The sequence below is a fragment of the Marmota flaviventris genome, chromosome 9, assembly GCF_047511675.1.
Source record: "Marmota flaviventris isolate mMarFla1 chromosome 9, mMarFla1.hap1, whole genome shotgun sequence".
NCBI lineage: Eukaryota > Metazoa > Chordata > Mammalia > Rodentia > Sciuridae > Marmota > Marmota flaviventris.
In genome coordinates this window covers 62,419,543-62,446,304 of record NC_092506.1, presented here as the reverse complement: position 1 = coordinate 62,446,304, position 26,762 = coordinate 62,419,543, and the positions used below count along the sequence as shown (strand labels likewise).

Sequence of the window (26,762 nt, the reverse complement as noted above, 5' to 3'; positions counted from 1 at the left end):
AGTCCACTCCTATAATTTATTTTAATGCTCAAATTATCCTAGATTTAGCCAATAGAAGCCTCTTCAACTAGATTCTATGTCCCTTAAACACATCACCATCCTTTTATGAGCATTTCCTTATTTCCTGGTATAAGATAATATTCTGGTCTCATCTAGTATTATTGATAAATAATCTACCTAGTTTTTCTTAGTCTAAGTTAATGTATGTGCAGTCCAGTCTGTTGTATTCATCCTATGTTGGTATTAAATGATGAATTAACTCATTTCCTAATAATCTGACATTACTTCCAGCTCCAAAATTCCGATTCCAGTTCTACAGGACATTCTTAGTGACTCTTCTTTTTTTGTGTTTTATAGGTAACCATGGAGCTTGTTATAGATAATAAGAATTTCACTGGTGTCAATTCCAAGTTAAATAGCAGCATCCAATATACCCCATTTTGTGCTTCCACAAATCCAGATAAGATACTGCCAGAACCCAACCAAGATACTACCTATACCAAAAATTCACAGACTCTAACTCAAATTCTAGAGGAAACTACAAAGGAAGCACAGAATTTGGTGCTTCCCAACCCAAAGTCACCAAGCTCTATAGTACCAAATTCTTCAACCTCCATGGCTGTACCAACCTCTCATGATTTAGTCAATCAGACAGATATGTCAACAAAAGAAAATGCTTTGCTGTTGCATGTGCTATTAATGGTGCCAGATGGGAAAGATTTTATTACTGGAGAATCTGAGAAACAATCACCATGCAATGTGTATTTAAATTGCAAACTCTTCAGCACAGAAGAAGTCAGTAGATCTATCACTGTATGGGGTACAACACAACCAGTCTTTAACTTTTCTCAGGTAACTTTGTCTATTCCATATCTTTTAGGGGTTTATTGGGGGCAGGAAATAAATGTTTTCCAAATCATACTTCGAATCTAAAAGAAATCTAGAATGTTCAGAATGGAAAGGATTGTTGTGGTTATCTGGTGTGTTCTATTGAGTGGAAAGAGGAAAAGACATTGCCAACATTTTAAAACTTTTTCTATTTCTTTTTTTTTCTTTCTCAATTTGTTTGGTTTCTCCCCACCACCACCACCACCACCACTACTACTACTATTCTTCTTCTTCCTCTCCCCCTTCACCTCCTTCCCCTCCTCCACCTCCTTCCCCTTTCCTCCTCCTCCTCTTCCCACCTCCTTCCCCTCCTCCTCCTCCTCCTCCTCTTCCCACCTCCTTCCCCTCCTCCTCCTCCTCCTCCTCTTCCCTCCTCCTCCTCCTCCTCCTCCTTCTCCTCCTCTTCTTCTTCTCTTTTTCATTGAATTGTATACTTTATTTATTGTTATGTGGTGCTGAGGTTTAAACCCAATGTCTCACATGTACCAGGCAAGTGCTCTACCACTGAGCCACAACCCCAGCCCTCTCACTACTTCTTTTGCCAGAGTTTTGGATTCTTTTTTTTTCTACTTCCTCTAGAACTTTGGTTAGGCAAGCTTCCCCACTCTCCTATATGTTCAGTCTCTTTTTTTTTAATATTTATATTTTTCCTAACTCTCATTTATTCTTCCTCTTATTTCAGTATTCATCTTATTTGACTTCTCTGTAGAATTTGGTGCTGTTGCTTAAATTCTTTTTTTCTTAGGTTTTGCAACTCCGACTTTTTTCTTCCTGACTCAACAGCCAGTCTTTTTCAGGAGAAACCATGAAATGCCTGGCACCTCCCGTATCTCTCTCTTTTTCTTAACCTTTAACTATTGGTGCTCCCATTTATTACTCTTTTTTATTTTTTACTTTTTTGTTATAGATGAACACAATATATTTTATTTTGTTTATTTATTTTTATGTGGTACTGAGGATTGAACCCAGTGCCTCAGATGTGCAAGACAAGCACTCCACCACTGAGCTACAACCCCAACCCCCATTTATTATTCTTGCTGACAGTCTTCAAATTGATCCTCTTTTCCCCATGGTCCTCACATCTACTCCTCCACTTAAACTTTCATTTTATGGAGATAGCTTCTAAATCTACACTTTATGTAAGCCACACATGTGTCTGTAGTTTCAGCTCTCTGTATCTAACTGCCTGCTGGTCATCACCATGTCTCAAAAGCACTTTACACCTAGCACCTAACACATTGCTTGGTGTGTACTAGATATTCAATAAGAAGGTATAAATGAAAGAAGGAATTCCAAATTTGAATTTATTATTCCTTCCAAATCAGTTCTTCCTTAAAATGAATGTCCTAATTCATTTTATAATTTACTCAGAAATTTAAGTAAACCTGAAAATTGTCTTGACTCTTCTATAATTATTCACCAATTCCAATAGGTACTCCAGACTCAATTATCTCTAAAATGGATCCCCTTATCTGTATCCCATTGCCACTGCTTCCATTCAGGTCCCAACCCTCATTCCAAACAGATTTCAGATTGGTCTGCCTGTTTCTTACCCCTCTGGTCCTGTTCATTTCTTTCTCTGTGTACCAGCAAGAATGATCTTTCTAAAACACTAATCTGAACATTTTACTTCCCTGCTTAAAACTTTTCAGTGATTCTCCAAAGCCCTCAGAAAAGAATGTTAATTCTTAGCATGGACTCCAAGACCCTTTAAGAACTGACTGTAGACACTTCTCCAGTCTCAGCATCTGCTACTCTTCCCTTCACTCTAGATAGTCCAGCATTTCCTGAATATTCTCTCCTCCAACCTCTGTGCCTTTGCATGTGCTATTCCTTCTGCCTTGATTTCCTCCTCAACCTATATGACACTTATTAGGCAAGGCATTAAGATCTAGTTAACTCTGCTCAGCCTTAATTTAGGGTTACTTTCTTTTCGAAACTTACTCTGAAACCTCCTTCTTTGAAGACTAGGTTGCTATGTTGGTTTTGTGTGTGGGTGGTTAATTTCAAAGAACAAAAATGTACTTGTTTAATAAGAGTATCTTATGTGGATACAAAAGTAGCTTTACTCTGGTTATCTGTGCTTCTGCTGTCTTCCATTTATTATGTCTTATATATTTTGTTTTGATGCTGGGATCGAACCCAGGGCTTTCCAACGCTGGCATTCCACCATATCATGCCTTATATTATGTCTGGTTTCACCCCTTTTTGCTTCTCATGTTTTCTGTTGGTTTCATCATTAGAGCTATCCCTCTACTATTATAGTTATCACTATAGCTTAAGTTTCTTCAAATTGGTGGTCCCTTGATTCTACTGTTAATTTAATGGAGCTGCTCTTGGCTCTAGATCTTCTGATTGTCTTTATGACTTATCTTTTCTCTTCCAACTACCAGCTAGCCAGTTCTCGAAAAATTTTATATTGAAAATCCAGATAAGAAATCGACTTTGCTTTTACCATGACACTTCTTGAGGAGAGCTGTCTGCACAAGGATTGGCAATCCTTGGATAAAGTGCCCTTTTCCAAACAGTTGCCATCCTGTTTCAAAACACCTTTCTCTCAGGAGGATTTATAAGTGGATCACTTTGCCTTAGAAATGGTTGGGTATGTTTGACATTTGTGGCAGTCTTTTCTTTGTCCCATCTATATGAGCAATGTTACCAGATAACTCAAACTGATTTGGACTTTATGTGTTAATCTATACAGCAGACAGTGTTTCTGTTGAGGTTACAGAATGTATGCATGCAGTCACCTTTGAGTAGATGCTTTTAAAGTAAAAGTTAATTCTTTGTCTCAATATTGGCTTTTTCCCCCTTGTTTCTCCCCAGGTGATTCCTGTCTCTCTGTCTTCCAAGTACCTGGAAAGGCTTAAGAACAATGTGATGGTAATTGAAACTTGGAACAAGGTGCGAAGCCCAGGACAGGACAAGCTTCTCGGGCTGGTGAAACTCCCTCTCCATCAGTTTTACATGTCATTCAAGTAAATAGGATCTTTTGGAGTATTCTTTATTTTGCATCTTTAACTTTGTATGGACTGAAGAGGAATTCTTTTGGTTTGCAAATATGAATAGCCCAGTAATCCCTTGGAGGATCTTTCTCAGTTTCACCACAGCTGCTGCTCTTGCTCCTATTGTAAAGCAGCTGTACAAATACTGCTTACTATGTTTCAGGCACTATGCTAAGAGCCTTACATACATCAAGTCACTTAATCTTCATAACAGCCTCTGAGGCAGGTATTTTCATTTCCCCTATTGTACAGACAAGTTAACAGAGACTCAGAGAAGTTAAATTTCTTGTCTCAAATGTTATAAGAGTAGAAGGGTTAGAACTGGACCACCTGGTTCTGAAGACCACTCTTGTTACCAGAAAGCTCTGGTACCAAAAGTTACCAGCTCACAAAACTAATACCTTATTTTTCTGTCATGAAATATCAGTATGGTTCATATCCACTATTCATAAGATTTCTGTAATTAGTATTGTGCTTTAGACCTTAGATTTGATTATTGTACCTCACTTTAACATCTAGATAGAGTATTGACTAACCTGAAGTTTCTATCCTTAGTGTAGACTGTTTTTTTTTATTCAAAATGCATATGTTTAATTACTTTAGCCCCAACCCCTTGCCTATCAGCCTTCTCATTTCTTCTGTGTTTGAAATATTGTTCTTTACATTTTATAAAGAATACTTTTATGTTCATTATTTGACTTGAACCTTACTGTAACCTCTTGAAGTATTAGCATTGTCCCTATTTTAGAAATACGAAAATTTGTCTTTTGACTTGGAAAAGTCACAGAATCTCTCTGGATTTCTTTTCTATATCTATAAAATGAGAGTGATGATAGACTCCTTATCTCTCTCATGGAGCAATTATGAGAACTCAGTGAGAAAATATATGTATTTTCCTTCTGTGAATACTAAGTACTTGTGATACAACATAGTGCTTACCATAGTAACATTGTAAAACCCAGCCAGGCTGAGGAAAACTACTGAAATCATTGATACCATTGACTGCCATAGGCTTTTGGTTTTTTCCTTTTTCTGTAACTGTGATATTTTGTAGTTGTGATCTGGTATTCATCTTCTTCCACTTCACTTCTGATTTCATAAGATTCATTCCTTACTGAGAGAGTAAAACAATTGTAACTACTCAAGTACAGAGCATTACTATGTGTCAAGCATCATAGATGGTATTTTACGTTATCTCATTTTAGTCCCATCTACAGCCTGTGACGGAAGTTTAATTACCTACATTTTATAAATGAGGAATCAGACTCAGAAAGGCTAAGTTGATTGCTTAAGTCATACAACAAGTAAATGGCAGAGCTAAGATTCAGCCTGATATAATGAAGAGCATTTGGACTTCAGAATCAAACGGTTCAAAACCTGAATCCCAGCTCAATCTCCTATTACTACCTATCTATCTTTAGTTAAGTAACTTAATTGTTCTTTTTGAATTTTTCTTCTGTTTACAATGGATAACATCAACCTTTATAGTCTTAGATGAATTAGAAATACTATAAAATGCCTACTGCATAGTAAGCTCTTAGTAGGTGGCAGATAGCATTGGTAACATCAAAATCTTATCTACCAGATTCTGAAGTTCATACTTTCCCTAGTTGACCACACTGCCTCCCTGTAAAATATGCAATTCAGCAAGCCTCAGCTGAGATGCTGTTTTATCAGAGACTTCATGGCTTCAGGCCACCATGATACAGAGAAGTATCAGACACATTCCCAGCCCTGAAATTCTGCATTTTGAACTTAACCTGCTTTGTAATTTCAGTTTCATTGGGTACTGACAAAACCACAGTTTTTTTAAACCTTATTACTTTTGTAGGTATAGATCCTTTTTAATAAACTGAGAAAATAAGTAAGGAATGAAGCAACTCTTGACATGATTGATAGTTGTTATTTGTTCATTCACAATTTCTTCCCCTCTAGAGATCCCAAGATTTCTCGCCTGCTTCTCGATGCCAAGTACCCAGTTGTTGCTGTTGACAGCTATATGCCTGTGATTGATGTGTTCTCAGGCCACCAAAATGGGAGTCTTCGAGTCTTTTTAGCCATGGGTTCTTCAGATCAGATTATTGCACTGCAGCGATTAAAGAAAGAAGAAGGAATACTCCCTCCCTTCAGCCCTAGGCCAGCCCATTTCCTGGACCAGCCTTCTGTTGCATCTGTTGCTCTGGTAGAGACTCAACACCATGTTTCATAGATAACTATAATCTCATTTTCTCTTGCACATTTTAGTGAAAGCATTGCCCCAAATTCTTATCTCAGCAGTAGAAAGTTCAATGAAAGAGTATAGCTTACACTCCAGTGCTTGCTTTAAATCAGAGGAATCATTGCTATTTTTCTCATGGTTTAAATGGTTCTGTGTCCATTTAGCTCCCTGAATTTATCAAGAAAACCTAATTGGACAACCAAATCTTAATCCTTTAATTTACTAACTTAATTGACTTTTCAAAAATAGGGAGAAGGGAGCCATCCCAGCTGTAAGTCAGCAAAATCTTACTCTGTTGGCTAAGTCCCTGTTGGAAAGTTATAGTGAAGTACTTTGCTTTTCTACTAAACAATTAAGAAGACATATTGACATTCTCTATCATGTTTATTTCCCCAACAACTGAATGAGGTAAATCATTGTCATTCTCTTTTTTAATAATGAAACAGCATTACTTATCCAGAGTCACATAACTAAGACTGGGGGAATCAGGGTTCAGACGCAGGTCTTCCTTTTACTGGATCACTTCCTACTGTTTCTGACATTTGATGTCTCTACTTACTAGTATGTTAGCTTTCCAATGTTTTGATCAAAAGACCTGACAAGAACAACTTAGAGGAGGAAAAGTATTTGGGCTCATGTTTTCAGTGGTCTCAGTCCATGGTTGACTGACTCTGTTGCTCCGGTACCCTAGGTGAGAAGAACATGGTGGCAGAAAGGCACAGTGAAGGAAAGCTGCTCAACTCATGGCAGCCAGGAAGCAGACAGAACAGGGAAGGGGTCAGGGCCAGAGGCCCCAGTGACCTCCCTCCTTCAGCCGTGCCTCACCTGCCTACCTTACTACCCAATAGTCCATTCGAATTATTAATCCATCAAATATATCAATTTACTAATAACATTAAAGCTCTCATAATCTAATCCTGTCACCTCTGAGCTTTCCTTCATTGCCTAGCACATGAGCTCTTCAGGGAATGTTAAAGATCCAAATATAACAAATCTCTATTTACACACCATTTAAATATATCGTGTTTTTAAATTTGAATGGCAAATTTAAGTGTCTATAGCAGGGAAATAACCATTAACTATTAACAGGTTATTGTGTATTTGTATGTTATAAACTCTAATCATTTCCTTGCAATTTGTTAGATATTAGTGTCTAACAATAGATTAAATGGTATTTTTCAAATTGGAAATTACTTAAAAGAACAAATCACCAGTACTGTTCCCAAGTCTGCTAAATATTATATGGGCCTCATTTGCAGTGTAGATTCAGATTTTATTAGATTCCATACTAAAAGTTAGAAAATGTTTATTACTGTGGTCATGGAGAAAGTCCTTCAAATGCCTGCTTGTGAGGTTACCTATCTATAAATAATTGTTTTCCCCTCTATACCGTGACTCTCATTGAGTTCACCTTATGCAGAACTAAATCATTAAATTGCTGTATTATTATATGATCAAATTAAACATCTGTAACTCTTAAGAGATCTTTCCCCACCCCCATTTTTTTTGCTTTAAGGAAACAAATTGCAAATATTCTGTTTCCCTAAGAAAAGTTTTTGAGTGTAGTATAGACATCCAAGCCAAAGGAACCTGCCTGGATCCCTGACTGACCTAATTTGTCCATCCATGGCCAGCCAGGGATCTAGGCAGGTTCCTTTGGCTTGGCTCACTGATATGTTTTTAGATTTCAGAGCAAACACTTTATGCAATCTCTGTTCCAGATTGATTGGATTAATAGTCAGAATATTAAATGTGTATATTAAGATGTTTCCCTCATATCCTAATACCAAATTCCCCCTTTGAATAATACTAGTAATCACCTTTCTAATGTTAGTGAAGGCTGTATAGGATGGGGGTAAAGAACACTGGATCCAGAGTAAGACTACCTGAATCCAAACCCTGCTTCCACTGTTATTTGCTGTGCATGTTAAATTAGCTAATACAGGCGAAGTGTCTAGCTGATAATAAATACTCAGTACATGATTAATCATTATTAGTAGTAATACCTACCATCAGTAGCAATTATTCACTACCTCCCTCCAGGAGTCCTTTCTATTATTGGACATTCCAAGCATTAATTCCTAACTTACTTAGAAATAATAAGTAAGTTAATATCTGTTTGCTTCAAATGTGTATTCTTTTTCCTATTAAAGAAATAGCTTTATATTCTTAGTGTACTAAAAACTTTCATCAAATATTGAATTTTATTACATCCCTTTTTAGCATTATTGAGATTAAAATGCTTTTTTCTCTTTGTGCTATTAATGCATGAAAATACATTTATGGATTTCCTAATATTAATTTAGTTTCATGACCTAGAATAATTTCAGCTTAGTCCAATTATCCTGAGCAGTTATAATATTTGTATACAATAAAAACTGTTTTAATATCTGTTTTAGTGACAACCAATTCACTTATTTCTTCATCTATACTCAGACTTTATAGATAAGCAGGAATATTCTAAGCAAGGTTCTCTTTAAAGCTTACCAGTGTTTCTGTTTCTTTTAATAGGCAGAGGACCAAGGAAATGGATTGATGGAGCACCACTTTGAATTCCATATAGAAATGGTTAAAGGTCTAGTCCCGCTTCAGACAACAGTCTGGGGAGAAGCAGATTGTTATGTCCAGTATTACTTTCCATTTCAAGACTCCCAGTCCAGTGTGCTCAAAGGACCTGAATTCCTTGAAAATGGTAGGTTTGGAAGATTAGGCCTTCTTCTTGTTGTGTGTTTGGGTTTTTTTTTTTGGACATATTTAGGAAAATTTTTTTCTGAGTGAATTTTGTGTTGCTGAATATTTCTAATCTAACCTAGATTATAAAACAGGACATGAGCTAGAATTTTAATGTGTCTTTTTTCTTAAACTAGTTTTTGTAACTTTTTATTTTGATATGATTTCAAATTTACAGAGCACTTATAAAAATGATACAAAGAATTTCTGTATACATTCACCTGGATCTACCGATTATTTGCATTTTACCCTATATTTATTGTTTACATGGCTGCTCACTTTTTTATACATATATAGTTGATTCTTATTATTTGCAGTAATCATGCTCTGTAAAATTACTGTGAAAACATTAGAAAATTAGGGAATACTGAACCATTACTCTTAAAGAAATATGTATATATACATATCTCACATAAATCATAATCTAAAATCCTACAAACAACTTATCCTGGTAGATTCTATTTTTCTCATTTTACAAAAGAGAAAATGAGATTTGTAAGTGTTAAGTAACTTAACCTCAATAACAAATGGCAAAGTTAAGATTCAAATCCTATCCAACTGGACCCAGAACTCAAGTTTTGTGCACTACACTGCACTGCCCCTACCATCTCCATCTTCTGATCATCTCTGATAGCTAAAACTAGAAGGCAGAGTCTCACTTTATTTGATCTCAGCTGCAAATGAGCAAATCTGGCAACTCAAACATTTTGCCGTTCTGCACATGTCTATTAAAGACTGCAAGGTGCTTCCAGTATTGATTTTGGGGTTCAAATAAAAGATTTATATACAGAATATATTAAGAACTGTTATAAATCCATAAATTTTTTTAAAAAGTGGGTAAAGGACCTGAACAGACATTTTTCAAAGATACATACATGGCTAATAAACAGATAGAAAGTGCTATATTAGTCCATTTTCCATTGCTATAACAAAATACCTGAACAAGTTACTTTAAAAAGGAAAGAGGTTTATTAAGCTTATAGTTTTGGAGGCTAAAAGTTCAAGTTTGAGTAGCCCTATCAATTCCACTTCTGGTATCTGAGTCACAATATGATGGAGAAGCAGAATGGGAAAGTGCTGTGTGCTAAAGAGCTAAGCGCATGAGTGGCCTCACAACTTGCTCTTCAAAAAACTAACTTACTGCACTACAGTGGTAGCTCAGTGGCAGAGTGCTTGCCTCGCACATGTGAGGCACTGGATTCAGTCCTCAGCACCACATAAAAATAAATAAACAGAAAAACTAACTTACTCCACAAGACCACCATTAATCCCTTTTGAGGTCAGTGCCACCAGGGACTTAACTACTTTCCATTAAGCCCTGCCTCCTAAAGGTTCTATCACCTCTCAGTATCACCTGGGGCATTCCAGCACATGAACCACTGGGGGACAGACTTCATCCAAGCTGTAGCAGATACAGAGCATCATTAGTCATTTGAGGAATACAAAGCCAAACCATCATGAAATACACTTCACACCCACCAAAATGATATAATTTTAAAAGGACCCTTCAATAGATGAATGGATAAAGAAACTGTGGTATATATACACAATGGAATATTATTCAGCATTAAAAGAGAGTAAAATTATGGCATGTGCAGGTAAATGGATGGAGTTGGAGAATATCATGCTAAGTGAAGTAAGCCAATTCCAAAAAACCAAAGGCCAAATATTCTCTCTGATTAGTGGATGCTGATCCATAACAGAGAGTGGGGAGGCATGGGAAAAATGAAGGAACTTTGATTGGACAAAGGGAGGGAGGGTTGGAAGGGTGCATGGGGGCAGGAAAGATGATGAAATGAGATGGACATCATACGTGTACATGTATGACTGCACATATAGTGTGACGCTACATTGTGTACAACCAGAGAAATGTAAAAGTTTTGCTGCAGTTGTGTACAATGAATTAAAATGCATTCTTCTGTCATATATACCTAATTAGAATAAATAAATAGTAATTTTAAAAAATAAAAAGGAGAGAGACGTTGGAGAGAGTGTTGGCAGTATGTGTAAAAATTGAAACTTTCATACACTGTCCACCAGCAAAGGGACCTCTTTCTTCTCTATTAGCATGAAAACTTAGGGGGAACCATAGCCATTAGGGATGTGGACCTTGGAGGAGTAACAGAAAATGTAGATTCTGGTTCTAGACCTGTCACCTACTAGCTCTAAGACCTTCAAGCTAACTGTGAAACCTTAAGTCTATATCCTCATCTGTGAAGTAAGAATAATAGTACCTGCTTAGTTTTCTATTTATGTGATCACTTTCCTGTGACATATAAAACATTTAATGATTTGTTGGATATTCTGAATTGCTTTTCTTTTCCAAAGGAATTTCTCTGAAGTCCTTCAGAACTGCAACCACACTCTGCATTCCAGATCCCATCTTTAATAGTGAGCATCATCACTCTCTCCTGTTACCAACTGAAGTTCCAGTACAAAGGCTCCTACTAAGTGTCTTCTCTGCACAGGGCCTTGTGCCTGGAGGTGGAGTCCAGTTTGAAATCTGGTGCAGGTACAGTACGGGCGACCCAGTCTTATGCCAGGAAGGAAGTGCACAATTATAAAGAATCTTTTTTTTATATATTTATTTTTATTTTTTTAGTTTTCGATGGACACAACATCTTTATTTTATTTTTATGTGGTGCTGAGGATCGAACCCAGCGCCCCGCGCATGCCAGGCGAGCGCGCTACCACTTGAGCCACATCCCCAGCTCCTATAAAGAATCTTATTCTTAGCCGACCTAGGAACTATTGTAAGAGAGCTAAACAGCCCCTTTTGACCCATTTTATATTCTTCTTTTGACTGTGACTATTGTCTAGCTTTTTCTACAGTCTGTTAGAGTCTCAGGAGCCTTGTGTCTCATACTTCTTTTTTTTTTCTTTCTTTCTTTCTTTTATTTTTTTGATACTGGGGACAGAACTCAGAGATACTCTACCACTGAGCTATATTCCCAGACTTTTGTATTTTATTTGGAGGCAGGGTTTCACTAAGTTGCCCAGACTGGCCTCAAACTTGGGATTCTCCTATCTCAACCTCTCAAGTCCCTGGGATTATAGGTGTGCACCTGGCTGAATCTCATACTTCTAACCATTCCTCACATTGCAAGTGAGTTCCTATTAGTTTCAGCCTCCTACTGTTTATTTCTTGGTTCTTTCTCTTTTTAAAATACCTTTATTTTAATTATTTATTTTTATGTGGTGCTGAGGATCAAACCCAGTGCCTCACATGTGCTAGACAAGCACTCTTCCATTGAGCTTCAACTCCAGCCCCTCCTACTATCTTTTAAATATATCATTCAACTTTTAGGGGCTTCTCTTACCACCTTACTTGATTCACACCCTTATTATATGATGCCTGATTACTATCAGAGTCTCCAAAATGGTCTCTGCACTTCTAAACTCATTTTTTGTAATCTGTCCTTCACCACCAGAAGAGTAGTCTTTCATAAAAATATAAATCCATTTAATATTGCTGGCTTTGGTAGAAGATTTGTAGAAAATATACACATATCCAGTCTCTTTCACTTACTTGCATCCATACCTCCAAGAAATCAACTAAAATGATTATGAAAAAAATAGATATAAAAGAAAGGAAAACAGTGTCAGATATAGAACTAGAGAAGACTACCATCTTATGCTAGAAATGTTTTCTAAATATAGTCAGGAAAGCAAGTGCAGAATTATTTTTAAAACCTCCTAGGTATGATTTATAGCTTTATAATCTGAAAATGGGTTGTTTTGACATGAGGAGGAAATACAGTAAGTACTGACAGATCTTCATTACTTCTCCAAATTAGAAGGGTCTAGGCCCAGAGATGAGGAGGAGCCAGGAAAGAGATTGGGACTGCTCCATCCAGAAACATTTTTGCTACTTCAGGTTGGAAACTGTAGGGAGCAACTATTCCCAGAGGCCCACGGCATATACAGATAATCTCAAACAGAAAACCTGTGGGAAGCTGGGCTGGGTCCTGAACTCAGATTATAATTTATGGGGTTGCTCCTCCATGTAATAGGTGGTAAATTTCTCTAGACAACCAAAGATGTGTACCACCAATATCAATCAGGCTGCGAAGATAACTAAATACTGAAAGCTGATCCCTAAGCTGACTGAGTCATTCATTATCTAATTCTTCCAATTAACAGCTTGTGCTTTTGTGGTTTACAGGTACTATTATCCTAATGTGAGAGACCAGATGGTCGCCAAAGGAATCTTGCCATTGTCAAGGATCTGTGCCATGGTAACCATGCAGCACCGTGAGGATGTGGGAATACAGACCTTTAATCTCCCTTTAACCTCCAGGTTTGAGAACAGGAAGGATTTGAGGAATCAGTTATCAGGTAATTGAAGACTAGTTTGTCTTTCCCTTTCAAAATCAGTATATATAAATATCCCTTTTCTTTCTAAATTAGCAATTCTTTACTTTTTGAGGTATTCACCCTTTTGAGGATCTGATGAAAACTATGAGACACCGTCTCAGAAAAAATAAGTGTAGAATATACACTGCAAAATTTGCATATAATTCTAGAAAAGTCAGAGTTCTAAAGATGGTATAAGTGTCTCTTGCCTCATGTCACCTTAAACTTTAACAAGTGTTTAATAAGCTTTCATAGCATAAATTCTAAGTGTTATATAGGCGCACTTGGAGAATTATTTTCTAAGACAACATAATGTAGATTTGATGAAATATAGTGAGCTTGAGCTGAGAATTCACTGTAAGAGAGGAGAAGGTTAGGATTTAAATTTTTGGAAGGGATTAACTAGAGTTTGGAGTTTTGAAAGGTATTACAACCTGATGATTCCAGCAGGTTGATCTGCCTTCCAAATATCTAGGATTACCTTCCTAAATCAAGTTGCTGTACACTGTACATGCTTGCTGAAGAGTGTCTGCCAATGTGCTCCTGCCATATGCTCCTAACCCTCATTGATCAACTTGTTCAGTTATTCCTTAAGGCTTTCCCTGAAATGAGACATGATGGTAGAATTTTTTTTTGTAAAAAAGATCACATATAGTTATTAACCCTAAAATATAATATTTAGTGTGTTTCTGACCATGGAGAGATTCTCTCAGTGTTAAGGCCCCTTATTATTCAATATGATTATAGTGTTTCTCCTTTCTGCCTTCCTCTCTAGGACTTTGTGGTTGTGTAGAACAGAGATTCTGCTAACCAACCTTTTAATCTTTTCCCTTTTGCCCTCATTCTTCAGGTTTACTAGATGTGGGCCTAAGGTATAGACGAAGTTCAAGAACAACAGAGGGAGTTCTTGCTGCCCGAACTGTCTCCATCTCAGTCCAGATTATCAGAGCCTGTGGTCTGCAAGCAGCAGCCAAGTAAGTCCACTTTATAAAAGCAGTTTTCAAACCTTTTTCTACTGTAGTTCATATAGTATGATCTCACATGTCTATAATTTTCTATGTACAATTTATAGCTCTTAACCCAACTTTTTGTCTGATAAGAAAGCATTTCAGAATTTAAGGAAATCACTTAAAAACTTTGCCAATTTAACTGTTTTTGCAACTCAGTTCCTTGACCTTATCCAGTGATTTTATCCTCTGCCTTTTTTAAATATTTACTGCCATGGTCATGCCCTGCATCCTTAAGCCATGCCATGCCCAATCACTGCAATTCCTTTATAAACCCATGTTAACTCATTTTAGTCTCTTAGTCCTAACTCCTGTTTTTTCATCTTGTTTCCCTTCAGTCTGTTCTCAACATAATGGTCAATGATCCTATGAGAACTCACATCAGACCTTGATATGTGTCTATTTAAAACCCACCAGTGACTTTCCATCTCTTTCAAAGTAAAAGCCAGAGTCCTTGAAATAGCCTTAAGTCCCCACATGATTTGACCCCATTATTTCTGTGGCCTTGTCTCTTCCTGATAGTCTCCACTCTACTTACTCCTCTTCAGCCACTGGACTTCTCATTTCTTCAATCCATACCAAGCACATTTCCCCGTCCAGGCCTTTATCTTGTTGTTTTCTCTGCTCAGAAAAGAAAGCCATGTAGAACATCCATGGCCCTGTCCTTTACCTCCTTCAAGTCTTGCTCATACTTCTCTTGGCCTTGAATGTTCCTCCTCCTCCTCCTGTCTACTTAAATTCCTATTTTCCTTCAAGACTTTGCAACATATGTGTAGCCTTCCTTTACTTCTTCCTACCTGGAGGCAGAGTTGGTGCTTTTTCCTTTGTGTATTAGCACCTTGGTTGTAGCACATATTATTCTGTTTGGATTATTGGCATGCATGAATATTCCCCCACTAGGCTGTGAATAACTACTCTAAGTCACTTTCTGAATTTCTCTCTGTCCCCCCACCATATAAAATAGTTCTAGCAACAACAGTAATAAATAGAACTCCTAAGGCTCCTCCTCCACTAACTTCTCCCAAAAGACTTTTTAACTGCCCAAAATATCTTAGTGTCAGAGAAAGTGGCATTAGGGCAGTTTTTAGTCAGATCACTCCCTTACATGAAAACCTTTGATGGTTTCCTATTGTTGATAGGAATTGTACATTTCTAATAATAAAAAAAATTAGCATACCCTTTAAAAATATGTATATGTATTCATGTATAAATCATCTTCATGTACTACTGTTCTGTTAAGTTAAACACATAATAAAATATACCATAGGATGAATAGGAAAACTTTAATATATGAGATAGCAGATAAAAAAGTTTTAATATTTTCTTTCTGTGCCTGAACATTTGCTCTATGAAACTCCTAAGCTGGATGCTTCTCTTTAGGGACCACTGGCCTGCAGAATAAGGTCCAACTTCCTTAACTTAGCATTCAAAGCCCTTCAAAATATCTTAGTCTGAGTCTTTTGTTTTGGGTGGGGGCTACTAGGGATTGAACTCAGGGGCACTCAACCACTGAGCTACATCCTCAACCCCACTTTGTATCTTATTTAGAGATAGGGTCTCACTGAGTTGCTTAGCGCCTCGCTTTTTGCTGAGGCTGGCTTTGAACTCATGATCCTCCTGTCTCAGCCTCCTGAGCCAATGGGATTATAGTCTGAGTCTTCAAAGAAGAGTAGTAGTTACTGAGATGCCCAAGAGAGATGAAAGTTATTCTAGTCAAAGAGAAGAACATGTGCAAAGGCATGAAGGCATGAAACTTGTATATTTAGAATATGTGTTCTGTGCAGATCCAGCCAAGATCAGAATTCTTCAGTACAACATTAAATTAACTAGTGGTTAAATGTCAGAAAAGGTCTCAAATTTTACTCAGCACATCTCTGAGAGACTGAATCATAAAATCCTCAATAATTCCTCTCTGAGGATTCAAAGGGATTTTGTCTGTGTTGCAGTTTCAAAAAAGAATAGCAAGAAGCTTGCCAGTTCTAACACTGCACTCTTCTGATAGTTGAAGGAGTTCGACAGGATATAAGACAAAGCACTGTGTAATAGAAACAGAACTACACTAGAAAATCAGACACCATGGCTTCTACTCCTACCCCCATCTCCTAGTAGCTAAGCATGATCATGGGCTGATTTATTTACCTCTCTGAGCCTACTTTTCTTCATGTAAAAACTGGAATTTATCTGTCCTGATTTTTATAAGGATCAGAATAAAAATTTAAAAATATGAAGTCACTTTAGAAGCTGCCAAAAACTATACAAATGTATGAATTTTTATAATTACATCCACTTGTATTGATAAATTAATGTCACCTTTATTAAAAGCCAACAGAATATAGTAAAATTTGAAGTGAGCTTTGCATTGCCTTTCATTTAGAGGAGGCCTTGGTCTTCTAAATGTTCCCTTCCTTTGAATCTCACTCTGATATTTGATGACAGGTGCTCTAAAGTCGACCTTCTCTCAAGAGACACCATTCCTCATCTTATGGATATTTTTGGTGTCTAAAGTAGGCACTTCTTTTTTATTCACTTGCATCTTCCAACTCACCTGATCTTTAACTGAGAAGAAAATTTTTCTTAAACATAGGCAGTAGTCTTTTAAGTTCCGTAGAATGAGAAATTATAGCTGTTTCACTATATACCCAACCTTGAACTCAGTGCATGACCCAGAGCACATGTTCAGCAAATAATTGTAAATGAATGAATTCAAACCACATTGAGTTGAGCCCAAGCCTTTCTGCCATCTCACTGCCATCTCTGAGAGTTCCCTATTAAAAGTCTTTTCACTGCCCATAGGCAGGTTCTTTGTATTTATTCTTTGTATTTATTATCTAATGGTATCTTCAAAATACCCTATGACTATTTTTTAACCACTACCAGCATTCAATTTATTTCTGCCTCATTTTTCCTAGGCATAGCATAAACTTCACAGAATATCCTAGGCATAGCAAAAACTTCACAAAATACTGTTGTATGGACACACTTTAATCTTCTATTAATGATTATTTAGGTTGTTTTCCTTTTTTTTATTAGAAGTGAAATTGCAATAAACATCCAAATATATATATATATATATATATATATATATATATATATATATACACACACACACACACACACACACACACTTTTAGTATTTTGTCATATCCTTTTATTAACCATATTTTGAGACTGGAAGGAGATTGAGTAACTTGTCCAGGGTCATACAATAAGGAAATGATGGAGCCAGGATTCAAACTAAGATCTGTATAACTCCAAATTACCACCCTCTACATATATATATGATGCACAGTGGGGATCTTAGAAGAAAAGGCCCCCAAGTCTGCTTTAGGGATATCGGGAAATGCTGCAAAAACAGGTGACCTTTTTGTCTGTTCCCTTAGGGATTTTTGGGGGTCAGAGGATTTGTCTCATACTATGCCTGTACAAAAAACTACTCTTTATGACTGGCCATTAAAGATCTGCATATTCTATCTGTATATCATGGAACATCTGTACAGAGGAGAACAAAGCAACCCCTGATATCTGGGAAGCCATTTGACATTCATAGCTAGGCTTGGGTATTTTCTTGCTGAACATAATCTCACAGAATATCAGCATCAGATAAAACCACTCTGTGACCATGAAAAGTGAGACAAAAACAAGACTGCTCTATAATCTTATTTAAAAACAGATCAAAAGGGCTGGGGATGTGGCTAAAGTGGTAGCGCGCTCGCCTGACATGAGCGCAGCGCTGGGTTCGATCCTCAGCACCACATACAAATAAAGATGTTGTGTCCACCGAAAACTAAAAAAAATAAATAAATATTAAAAAATTCTCTCTCTCTCTCTCTCTTTTTAAAAAAAAATTAAAAAAAAAATAAGAACAGCAGCAGAATACAACATACACTAGTATGGCAATATGTAAAACAGTGGATGTGTTACCGATGTGATTCTGCAATCTGTATACGGGGTAAAAATGGGAGTTCATAACCCACTTAAATCAAATGTGTGAAATATGATGTCAAGAACTATGTAATGTTTTGAACAACCAATAATAAAAATTTTTAAAAAAAAAGAAAAGAAAAATAAGAACAGATCAAAAAGATCACTCTAGGGGCTGGGGCTGGGGCTCAGAGGTAGAGCGCTTGCCTACCATGCGTGAGGGCACTAGGTTCGATCCTAAGCACCACATAAAAATAAAGATTAAAAAATATATATATCACTTAACAAATAAAACGGTCCATTTCTTCTGGGGGAAAAAAAAAAAAGATCACTCTACAAACCACAAAAACACTCAGCATGCCCCTGTCTTGCACAAAATGAGTGACTGCTGCAACTTTATTTAATAAAGCTTTAACTGTAGTCTTCCCTTCTTCCAGATAAGACTCATTAAGCAAACCAGTACAGAGCAACGCCCTGCTCCTTTGAGCTCTCCCCCAAATGAGTTAACATGAGCCCAGTGCTACAGTTCTTTCTGATATCATCTTACTGAGATGCCCTATGGTTCTCTATGGAATATATTTTTCCTTCATTGCAATGAGCAGTAAACCCAACTTGTTCAATGACAGTTGGTTCCTGTGATCTTTGAACAGTATTGACAGTACAAAGCTCTGAAGTGTCACTCTGATAGGTAAATTAATATAGTCTGCCCCCAACCCCCATGTAAGTATGCTGTGATACCTAGTTTACTAAGAAAGCACATTGTAGCACTGCCAAAAGCCCTGATACAAACTGTATTATCAAATTGTATGGTTTCATTGAAGGAGTCAAGATATTTTCTAGGCAGTCAAACTGATTTCTAGTAATATCATGGTATACCTTCTTCTCATTCCCACCCTTCTTCCCTACAGGGCTTTGGCTGAGCAAGATCCCGCTCTACAGTTTAGTGCCACAGTTGGAGTCAATGCCTCTGTCACCACTCATCTCTCGTTCTTGCCCAAAGGAGAACAGCGTAGAACCCGCCCTGTGGCCTGTTCCTTCTGTCCTGAGTTCTCCCACCACATAGAGTTCCCATGTAACTTGGTCACTCAGTATTCTAGTGGAGAGGCCTGTTTCCTAGCAGAACAATTAGAGTTTGCAGAAATTATTTTTGGTATTTATCATGAAAATACCAAGTCAGGTAAGCACCAAATGACTCATCATAATAAGAATAAAAAGAGGCTAATTTGAATGGTATGGCCTTTCTTAGGAGATTCACATTGATGAAGTGTTTCAAGGTGAAGGGTCATGATTCCTGCAATTTATATCTAAAGGGTATAACAAAAAATAAGTTTGTGTGTGGAGAAAGAAAGTGTGTGTGTAGAGTTAGTATAGAAGGAGACAAAGCACTGAATCCAAATGTTAATGTGTGAGTCTAGGTGAAGGATGCCTAAGAATTCATTATGACATTCTTGGCAACTTTTCTGTATGCCTGTAATTTTTTCAAAATAAAATGTTTTTAAAATTTTAAGGCATTTAAACTTTGACTAGAATGTGAGTGAGCAAGATAATTTCTAAAGCATCTTTCAGTACTTGAGATTCAGTGAGTATAAGTAGAAGATTATGTGACTATACTGTAAACAAAAGCCCCTTAATCAATAGACCACAAAATAATTTTCTTTTTTTCCTTAACAGTCAGTAGTATAGCCAGTATCCAGTCATGCAAAGAGTATCTGCTTGGAGTAGTAAAGATTCCAACCAAAGAGCTGCTGGTCAAGAGATCTGGTAAGGATCCTAAATTATCACTTTCTGACCCTACCCTTGCCGATGCCCATTCACTTCCCTTCAAGAGGTAATCTTGGGTTGGGCCTGTAGCTCAGTGGTAGAGGGTTTGCCTAGCATGTGTGAGGCACTGGGTTCGATCCTAGCACCACATAATATAAATAAATGAAGTTTTTTAAAAAAGAGGCAATCTTGTCTGGCTTCCTTGAAAATGTGCATAAGCTTCTGAACCCTTCTAGATATTTCAAAGCTTTGCTCAAAGGCATATTAAAGCCTCAATATTTATTTCCCAATCTTTCCTAATCATTCCAAATGTCTTCTAATAAAACAATGAAGCTTAAAACATTTTATTCATTATATTCATCCTACTCTAAGAATGATGATGATGATGAAAAAGAGGGAGGAGGAGAAGGATGAGAATATGGCAATACCCATTACATTACATAGCATTTTGTAAAATATTTTCTCTGATCTTGTTTAGAGCCTCAGGATAACCTTGCCTGGCGAGGGTACAGAATCTTATTTTCATTTGACAGATGAGAAAACAGGCTCAGGGATTAAATGATTTGTCAAAACCACCTCGCTAGTACGTAACAGAATTTGAAATCAAATTCAGATTCACCAATTATTTTTTACTATACTGTCCTCTTTCATTGAAGAAGAAGGAATAAGGTAGGTGATAAAGGCCCAAAAGAATACACACAACCACCATGGCAGTGTGGAAATATTGGTGCCATCCTTACTCATAGATGGGTGACCTTGCCCAAGTAATTTGACCTGTCTGAGCCTCTGTATGAAGATAGTTAATCTTGACAAGTATACAAGGTAGGAACTGATGAAATCAGAGTACATGACACGTAGTAGGTACTCAGTAAATGTTAGTTTTTCTTCTCTCATCCATGTTCCTCTATATAATCGTGTAATCTTGTTTCCAGAATTTATCACACACTTCCTAATTTAATTATAAATTAACATTTGAGCATTACCCTCAAATCAGAACCTGTATGTCTGCCAGAGAGAAGTCTGTACAACTTGATAAATGATTCAGTTCTCACTTCTGTCACTTGCTATTTGTGATCTGGAATGAATTATTTCATATCTCAGATCTATAACTCCCTCATCTATGGAAATAATGATACGTCACAAGATTATGGAAGCATTTATTGAAATTATACATGTGAATAGAGCGGGGCACATAGAATACCTCAGCTTCCTTCCTTCTGAAACTTACTACAGAGTTTCTCAGGGAGCAGGCACCATCTGGTAAATCTATCTCTACAAATTAAAATTAACCCTTTGCATAAGCCTTTTAGATAATTTGGGATATATCATTTGTCTTTTCTTCTGAGTTCTAAAGTGAACATTCTATTTTATTTCTTCCTACCACTAATCTCAATTATAGTATCTCGGAGCTAAATGGACCATCTAATCTAAGCAATTCTTAAGCACAAGTGAGAAATTGTACACACATTTGTATATTTTTCTAGGACTAATAGATTTTATTACAGCAAAAGGGACTTGTGACCAAAAAAAGTTAAGAATAACTAGGTTATAGAAAAATACTCAAATGAGTGTTACTAAAGCCAAGGCCATAGTTATTAGATTGTCCAAGTGGAAAGAAAGCTTAAAGATCAACATTTTCAGCCACCTCATTTTGTAAACAAAAATAAGAAGGCCAGAAATATTAAATGCCTGTCCAAAACCTTATGTAACCTTTGGCAAGTTAATCTCAGTAAGTCCAAATTGTCTCATTTGTGACAAACATTTCCCAGAAAATTACAGTGAATGTTATCATACTTGTCCACAATCTGCTTTAATATAATTCTGAAATCCACAAAGCCCTGAAAATAAAGTTTTTAAATAACTCATAAAGCAGCTAAATCCAACCTTACCTGACATGAAACTTAGACAACCTTCTGTTTATATAAAGTTTTTTTGAAGCACCATGTTTATTCATTTATATATTGTCTATAACCATTTTGTCACTATAGCTGCTTGGTTGAATAGTTACATCAGACACCAAATGACCCAAAAGCCTATAATATTTACTACTAAAAAAGTTTGCCAACTCCTAACTTAAATGACCCCTGATTGTTATAATATTCTGTTTATTTTCAAGTCTGAAAAATTCTAAATTCAGAAACAAATCTGGCCCTAGGGGTTTCAGGTAAGATAGTATGAACATGTGGTAAGTGTATTATAGACTTTTGAAGCAGCTAGACATCGGTTCAAATCTTTACCACTTCATAGCTGTAATAAAATTTGATTAGGGGGCTGGGATATAGCAGAGCACCTGCCTAGCATGTCTGAAGCACTGGGTTTGATCCTTAGCACCACATAAAAATAAACAAATAAAAGAATGGCATGCTGTCCATCTACAACTACAAAAAAATAATTTAAAAATTTTTTTGATTAGGTATGTGAGCTATCATTTTCTTATGTAGAATAGGGATTATCCCATTTAATCCTCAGAACTTCATAGGGTTGGTTATCAGGGGAATTAATGAAATAATATATACATGGCACCAGCACAATTTCTGAAATATAATAGATACTGAATAAAAAGTAACTAGTATTGCTAGGTGTGGTGTTGCACGCCTGTAATCCAAGCAGCTCAAGGAGGCTGAAGCAGGAAGATCATGAGTTCAAAGCCAGCCTCAGCAAAAGCAAGGCACTAAGCAACTCAATGGGACCCTGTATCTAAACAAAATGCAAAATAGGGCTGGGGATGTGGTTCAGTGGTCGAGTGCCCTTGAGTTCAATCCCTGGTACCAAAAAATAAAGTAGTCATTATTATTTTGGAATCTAATGTCTGGTCCTTGGTGTGTGTTTACTAAATGGCAAACACTTTGGTGTGGAATACCTGAGATCAGACCCAGATCTCCTGATGTTTTATCCCTGGCCTTTTCCATTGTACTCACAGGACAATAATAATATTTCCACGTCATTTATAGTACTTTTTTTACAAAGCTCTTCCTTAACCATTATCTCATTTAACAATTATAATAACTTTGATAAACAAGATCAGCATTAATTTTCTCATTTGTGAGGTAAAGAAAGCAAAGCTAAGAGAGATTAATGATTTACCCAGAATAAACCACTGATTCTGGGCTGAGCCAAAGAGAGAACTCAGATCTTTCAACTCCTAGTCTTCATTCTTCCCTTCTAATCTCATTGCCTCAATAGTCAGATAGAAGAGAAACTCTAATTCACTGTTGGTATGTTTTCTTTTCTGTCTTGAGCCAAGCTGATGGATAATCTGGAGTGGAAAGGGGGTAAGTTTTTTACTTTTAAAGACAATAATTAAAAATCTTTTCTTTCTCCCATAAGGAATCACAGGGTGGTATCCTGTCATTTTACCAGAAGATGGAGACCTGCCTCACGGTTTGGAGCTTTTACAGAAGATTGTGGGTGGTCTGGAACTTTCAGTTTCCTTCACCCATCCTGGAGATAGAGAACGGGTATTAGAAGCTGCTGAGTTGATAGGATGGAACTTTGAGAATAGCCTGAAGGATCTTGTCAAGATGGATGAAGAGGAGCCAGCCACTGTCACCATCTCCACCCCAAGACTATGGCTGCCCATGCATTGCGTGCTGCTTGCTGGCCACACACGCATTCATAAGAGCACATATTGCTACCTTCGCTATAAGCTCTATGATCATGAAGCCTTCTGGACTCCTCTCAAGAAGCCTAAAGAATCTGCAGTCAAAAATCAGGTCATGGTTACTTTCCAGGCATCCAAAAGAGCAGAAGTAATTCGGGGCCCTTCACTGCTTTGGTACTTCAGGGAAGAGAGGCTAGAGATCCAAGTATGGAGAGCTTATGGCAATGATAGTGTAGAGAGGCCCCACCAGACGGACAGCTGGATTGGCTCAGCCTACGTGGACTTAGCCAGACTTGGGGAGAGGTCAGCAAGGACACTAACTATCAGTGGTAAGTGAGGAGCCAGGCTCAACTATTATGATTTGGGTATCTACTATGTATTAAGGACTGTATGAGACATCCTGTCCAACATTATTTTATTTGATCTTCCCAGCAATCATGTGGGATACATATTAGACACATTTTATAGTCATGAAAATGAAGGCTCAGAGTGGTTGGGTAACCTGCCCAGAGTCACAAACTAGTTAGTGTTCTTTCCATTATTACATGCTGAAAGATTAATAATAATGTAGTCGTGCTTCTTGTAACGAAAGAGATTTCAAAGAAAGAGGTCCACAGACTGGTATTCCCAAGTTACAGTTCTTGGGGTCACTAAAGATCCAAGAACTGGCTTTGAACTTTGTAGCACTAGAGTATATCCAAAATCATCAGATTTTTGCACTTAACATAGTCCCTAAAATATTGTAAATACTCAGTTAATATTTATAGAATGAGTAAATTTAGGGGAATACCTGCTGCGGAAACAAGAATATGCATCCTCTCTGGCCAGCACATTTGGACCCATAAAGAAAATCTATATGGTAATGAACTGATTCTTGTGAATCATATGCTAAGCATTTTTTTCACAAGAATCAGTCAGTTAATTATCATACAGAAAAGAAAACAGTAACATTTTACAAATGGTATGGGTTGGGTACTGTCTTGATCCCTGAGAATTCAAACATGAGTAAGAAATAGTCCCTGACCTCATTGATTTTACTGTCTACTGTGAGAATACAATAGTAAACTAATTATAGGGAAGCATAAGAACTAAAGAAAAGGTATTCTCAGTGGTGCTCTGGAAGCATAGGGATGCAGCATCTCTGGGGCAAAGATGACACCTCAATGAAAGTGGTACTTGACCTCCAAGTTTCAAAGGATTTAGAGATAAGCCAAGGAAAGGAGGAAAGAAAGGTATTCTTAAAAGGGGAAGAGCACTTATGGAGGCATAGAGGCATTAAGCGGTTTGATAAATTTTAGGTGCTGTAAGTGGGGACAGCCGGATCATAGGATACATAGGTTGGAATGGTGGACGATAAAGCTAGAGAGGTAGGCAAGAGTACTATGTTTCAACTCTTACTTCTAAGTAGAAAAGTTTGGACTTTTTCCCAGGAGCTATGGAAAACTATTATAATGAGTTCTGAATATAGGAGTAACAGCTTTGCATTCTTTAAAAAAAAAAAAAAAAATTCTAGCAAGTATAGTGCAGAATAAATTCCAGCTAAGCAGACTAGATTCTTTACAAACATGATATTTATTCAGCATAACACTCCTGTAAGGTTTGTCATTTCCCCCTATTTTTTTAATTGATTTTATTTTTTTAAATACACGACAGTGGAATGAATTACAATTCTTATTACACATCTAGAGCACAATTTTTCATATCTTTGTATATAAAGTATGTTCACGCCAATTCATGTCTTTATACATGCACTTTGGGGTTTTTTTGCATTACAATTCTTATTACACATATATACCACGATTTTTCATATCTCTCTATATAACATATGTTGACACCCAATTTGTGTCTTTATATATGTACTTTGGTTAATGATGTCCATAACATTCCACCATCCTTGCTAATTCCCTGCTCCCTCCCTTTCCCTTCCACCCCTCTTCCCTATCTAGAATTCATCTATTCCTCCCATGCTCTTCTTCCCTACCCCACTGTGAGTCAGCCTCCTTATATCAGAGGAAACATTTGGTTTTTGGGGATTGGCTAACTTTACTTAGCATTATCTTCTCCAACACCGTCCATTTACCTGCAAATGCCATGATTTTATTCTCTTTTATTGCTGAATAAAATTCCATTGTGTATATATGTCACATTTTTTTTATCCATTCATCCACTGAAGGGCATCTAGGTTGGCTCCACAGTTTAGCTATTGTGAATTGTGCTGTTATAAACACTGATGTGGCTGCATCCCTGTAGTATGCTGTTTTTAAGTCCTTTGGGTATAGTCTGAGGAGAAGGATAGCTGGGTCAAATGGTGGCTCCATACCCAGATTTCCATACTGCTTTCCATATTGGCTGCACCAATTTGCAGTCCCACCAGCAATGTATGAGTGTACCTTTTTCCCCACATCCTTGCCAACACTTATTGTTGTTTGTCTTCATAATAGTTGCCATTCTGACTGGAGTGAGATGATATCTTAGAGTAGGTTTGATTTGCATTTCTCTAATTGCTAGAGATGCTGAGCATTTTTTCATATATTTGTTGATTGATTGTATATCCTCTTCTGAGAAGTGTCTGTTCAGGTCCTTGGCCTATTTGTTAATTGGGTTATTTATTTATTTATTGGTGCTTAGCTTTTTGAGTTCTTTATATACGCTAGAGATTAGTGTTCTGATGTGTGAGGGGTAAAAATTTGCTCCAAGGATGTAGGCTCTCTGTTCACCTCACAGATTGTTTCTTTTGCTGAGAAGAAACTTTTTAGTTTGAGGCTATCCCATTTATTGATTCTTGGTTTTAATTCTTGTGCTATAGGAGTCTTATTAATAAAGTTGGGGCCTAATCCCACATGATGAAGATTAGGGCCTACTTTTTCTTCTATTAAATGCAGAGTCTCTGGTTTAATTCCTAGGTCTTTGATCCATTTTGAGTTAAGTTTTGTGCATGGTGAGAAATAGGGGTTTAATTTCATTTTGTTGCATATGGATTTCCAATTTTCCTAGCACCATTTGTTGAAGATGCTATCTTTTCTCCATTGCATGTTTTTGGTACCTTTGTCTAATATAAGATAATTGTAATTTTGTGAGTTAGTCTATTTTACTCTGACCCTTTAATTGAGCAGGTGACCCAGGTTAAAAGAAGATAACTGAGTGAATTTGGGTGATTGTCCAAATTATCTGAACTCTCTGGATCCCGCAAGTATAAATCTGGCCCAGTGGAGCACCTTATCAAATGTTGTATGCCCTATTTTATTGAGGCTGGCTTGGAATCACTTCAGAGAGCA

At 37.0% G+C, this 26,762-nt stretch overlaps 1 protein-coding gene across 5 annotated transcripts in view; it reads left to right on the top strand.

The window, feature by feature from the left end:
• The window catches only part of C2cd3 (C2 domain containing 3 centriole elongation regulator), a 137,787-nt gene that overhangs the window by 56,673 nt on the left and 54,352 nt on the right, over nt 1-26,762 (top strand). For all 5 annotated transcript variants that reach the window (XR_011708572.1, XM_071616479.1, XM_071616480.1 and 2 more), the window contains 10 exons: nt 358-852; nt 3,715-3,866; nt 5,829-6,075; nt 8,623-8,803; nt 11,170-11,353; nt 13,007-13,179; nt 14,048-14,171; nt 19,034-19,302; nt 19,797-19,886; nt 23,214-23,816. Coding sequence is in view for 4 of the 5 variants with exons in the window: in XM_071616479.1 (XP_071472580.1) it covers nt 358-852; nt 3,715-3,866; nt 5,829-6,075; nt 8,623-8,803; nt 11,170-11,353; nt 13,007-13,179; nt 14,048-14,171; nt 19,034-19,302; nt 19,797-19,886; nt 23,214-23,816 (2,518 nt within the window). In the remaining variant the exon portion in view is untranslated. The remainder of the gene's footprint in view (nt 1-357; nt 853-3,714; nt 3,867-5,828; nt 6,076-8,622; nt 8,804-11,169; nt 11,354-13,006; nt 13,180-14,047; nt 14,172-19,033; nt 19,303-19,796; nt 19,887-23,213; nt 23,817-26,762) is intronic.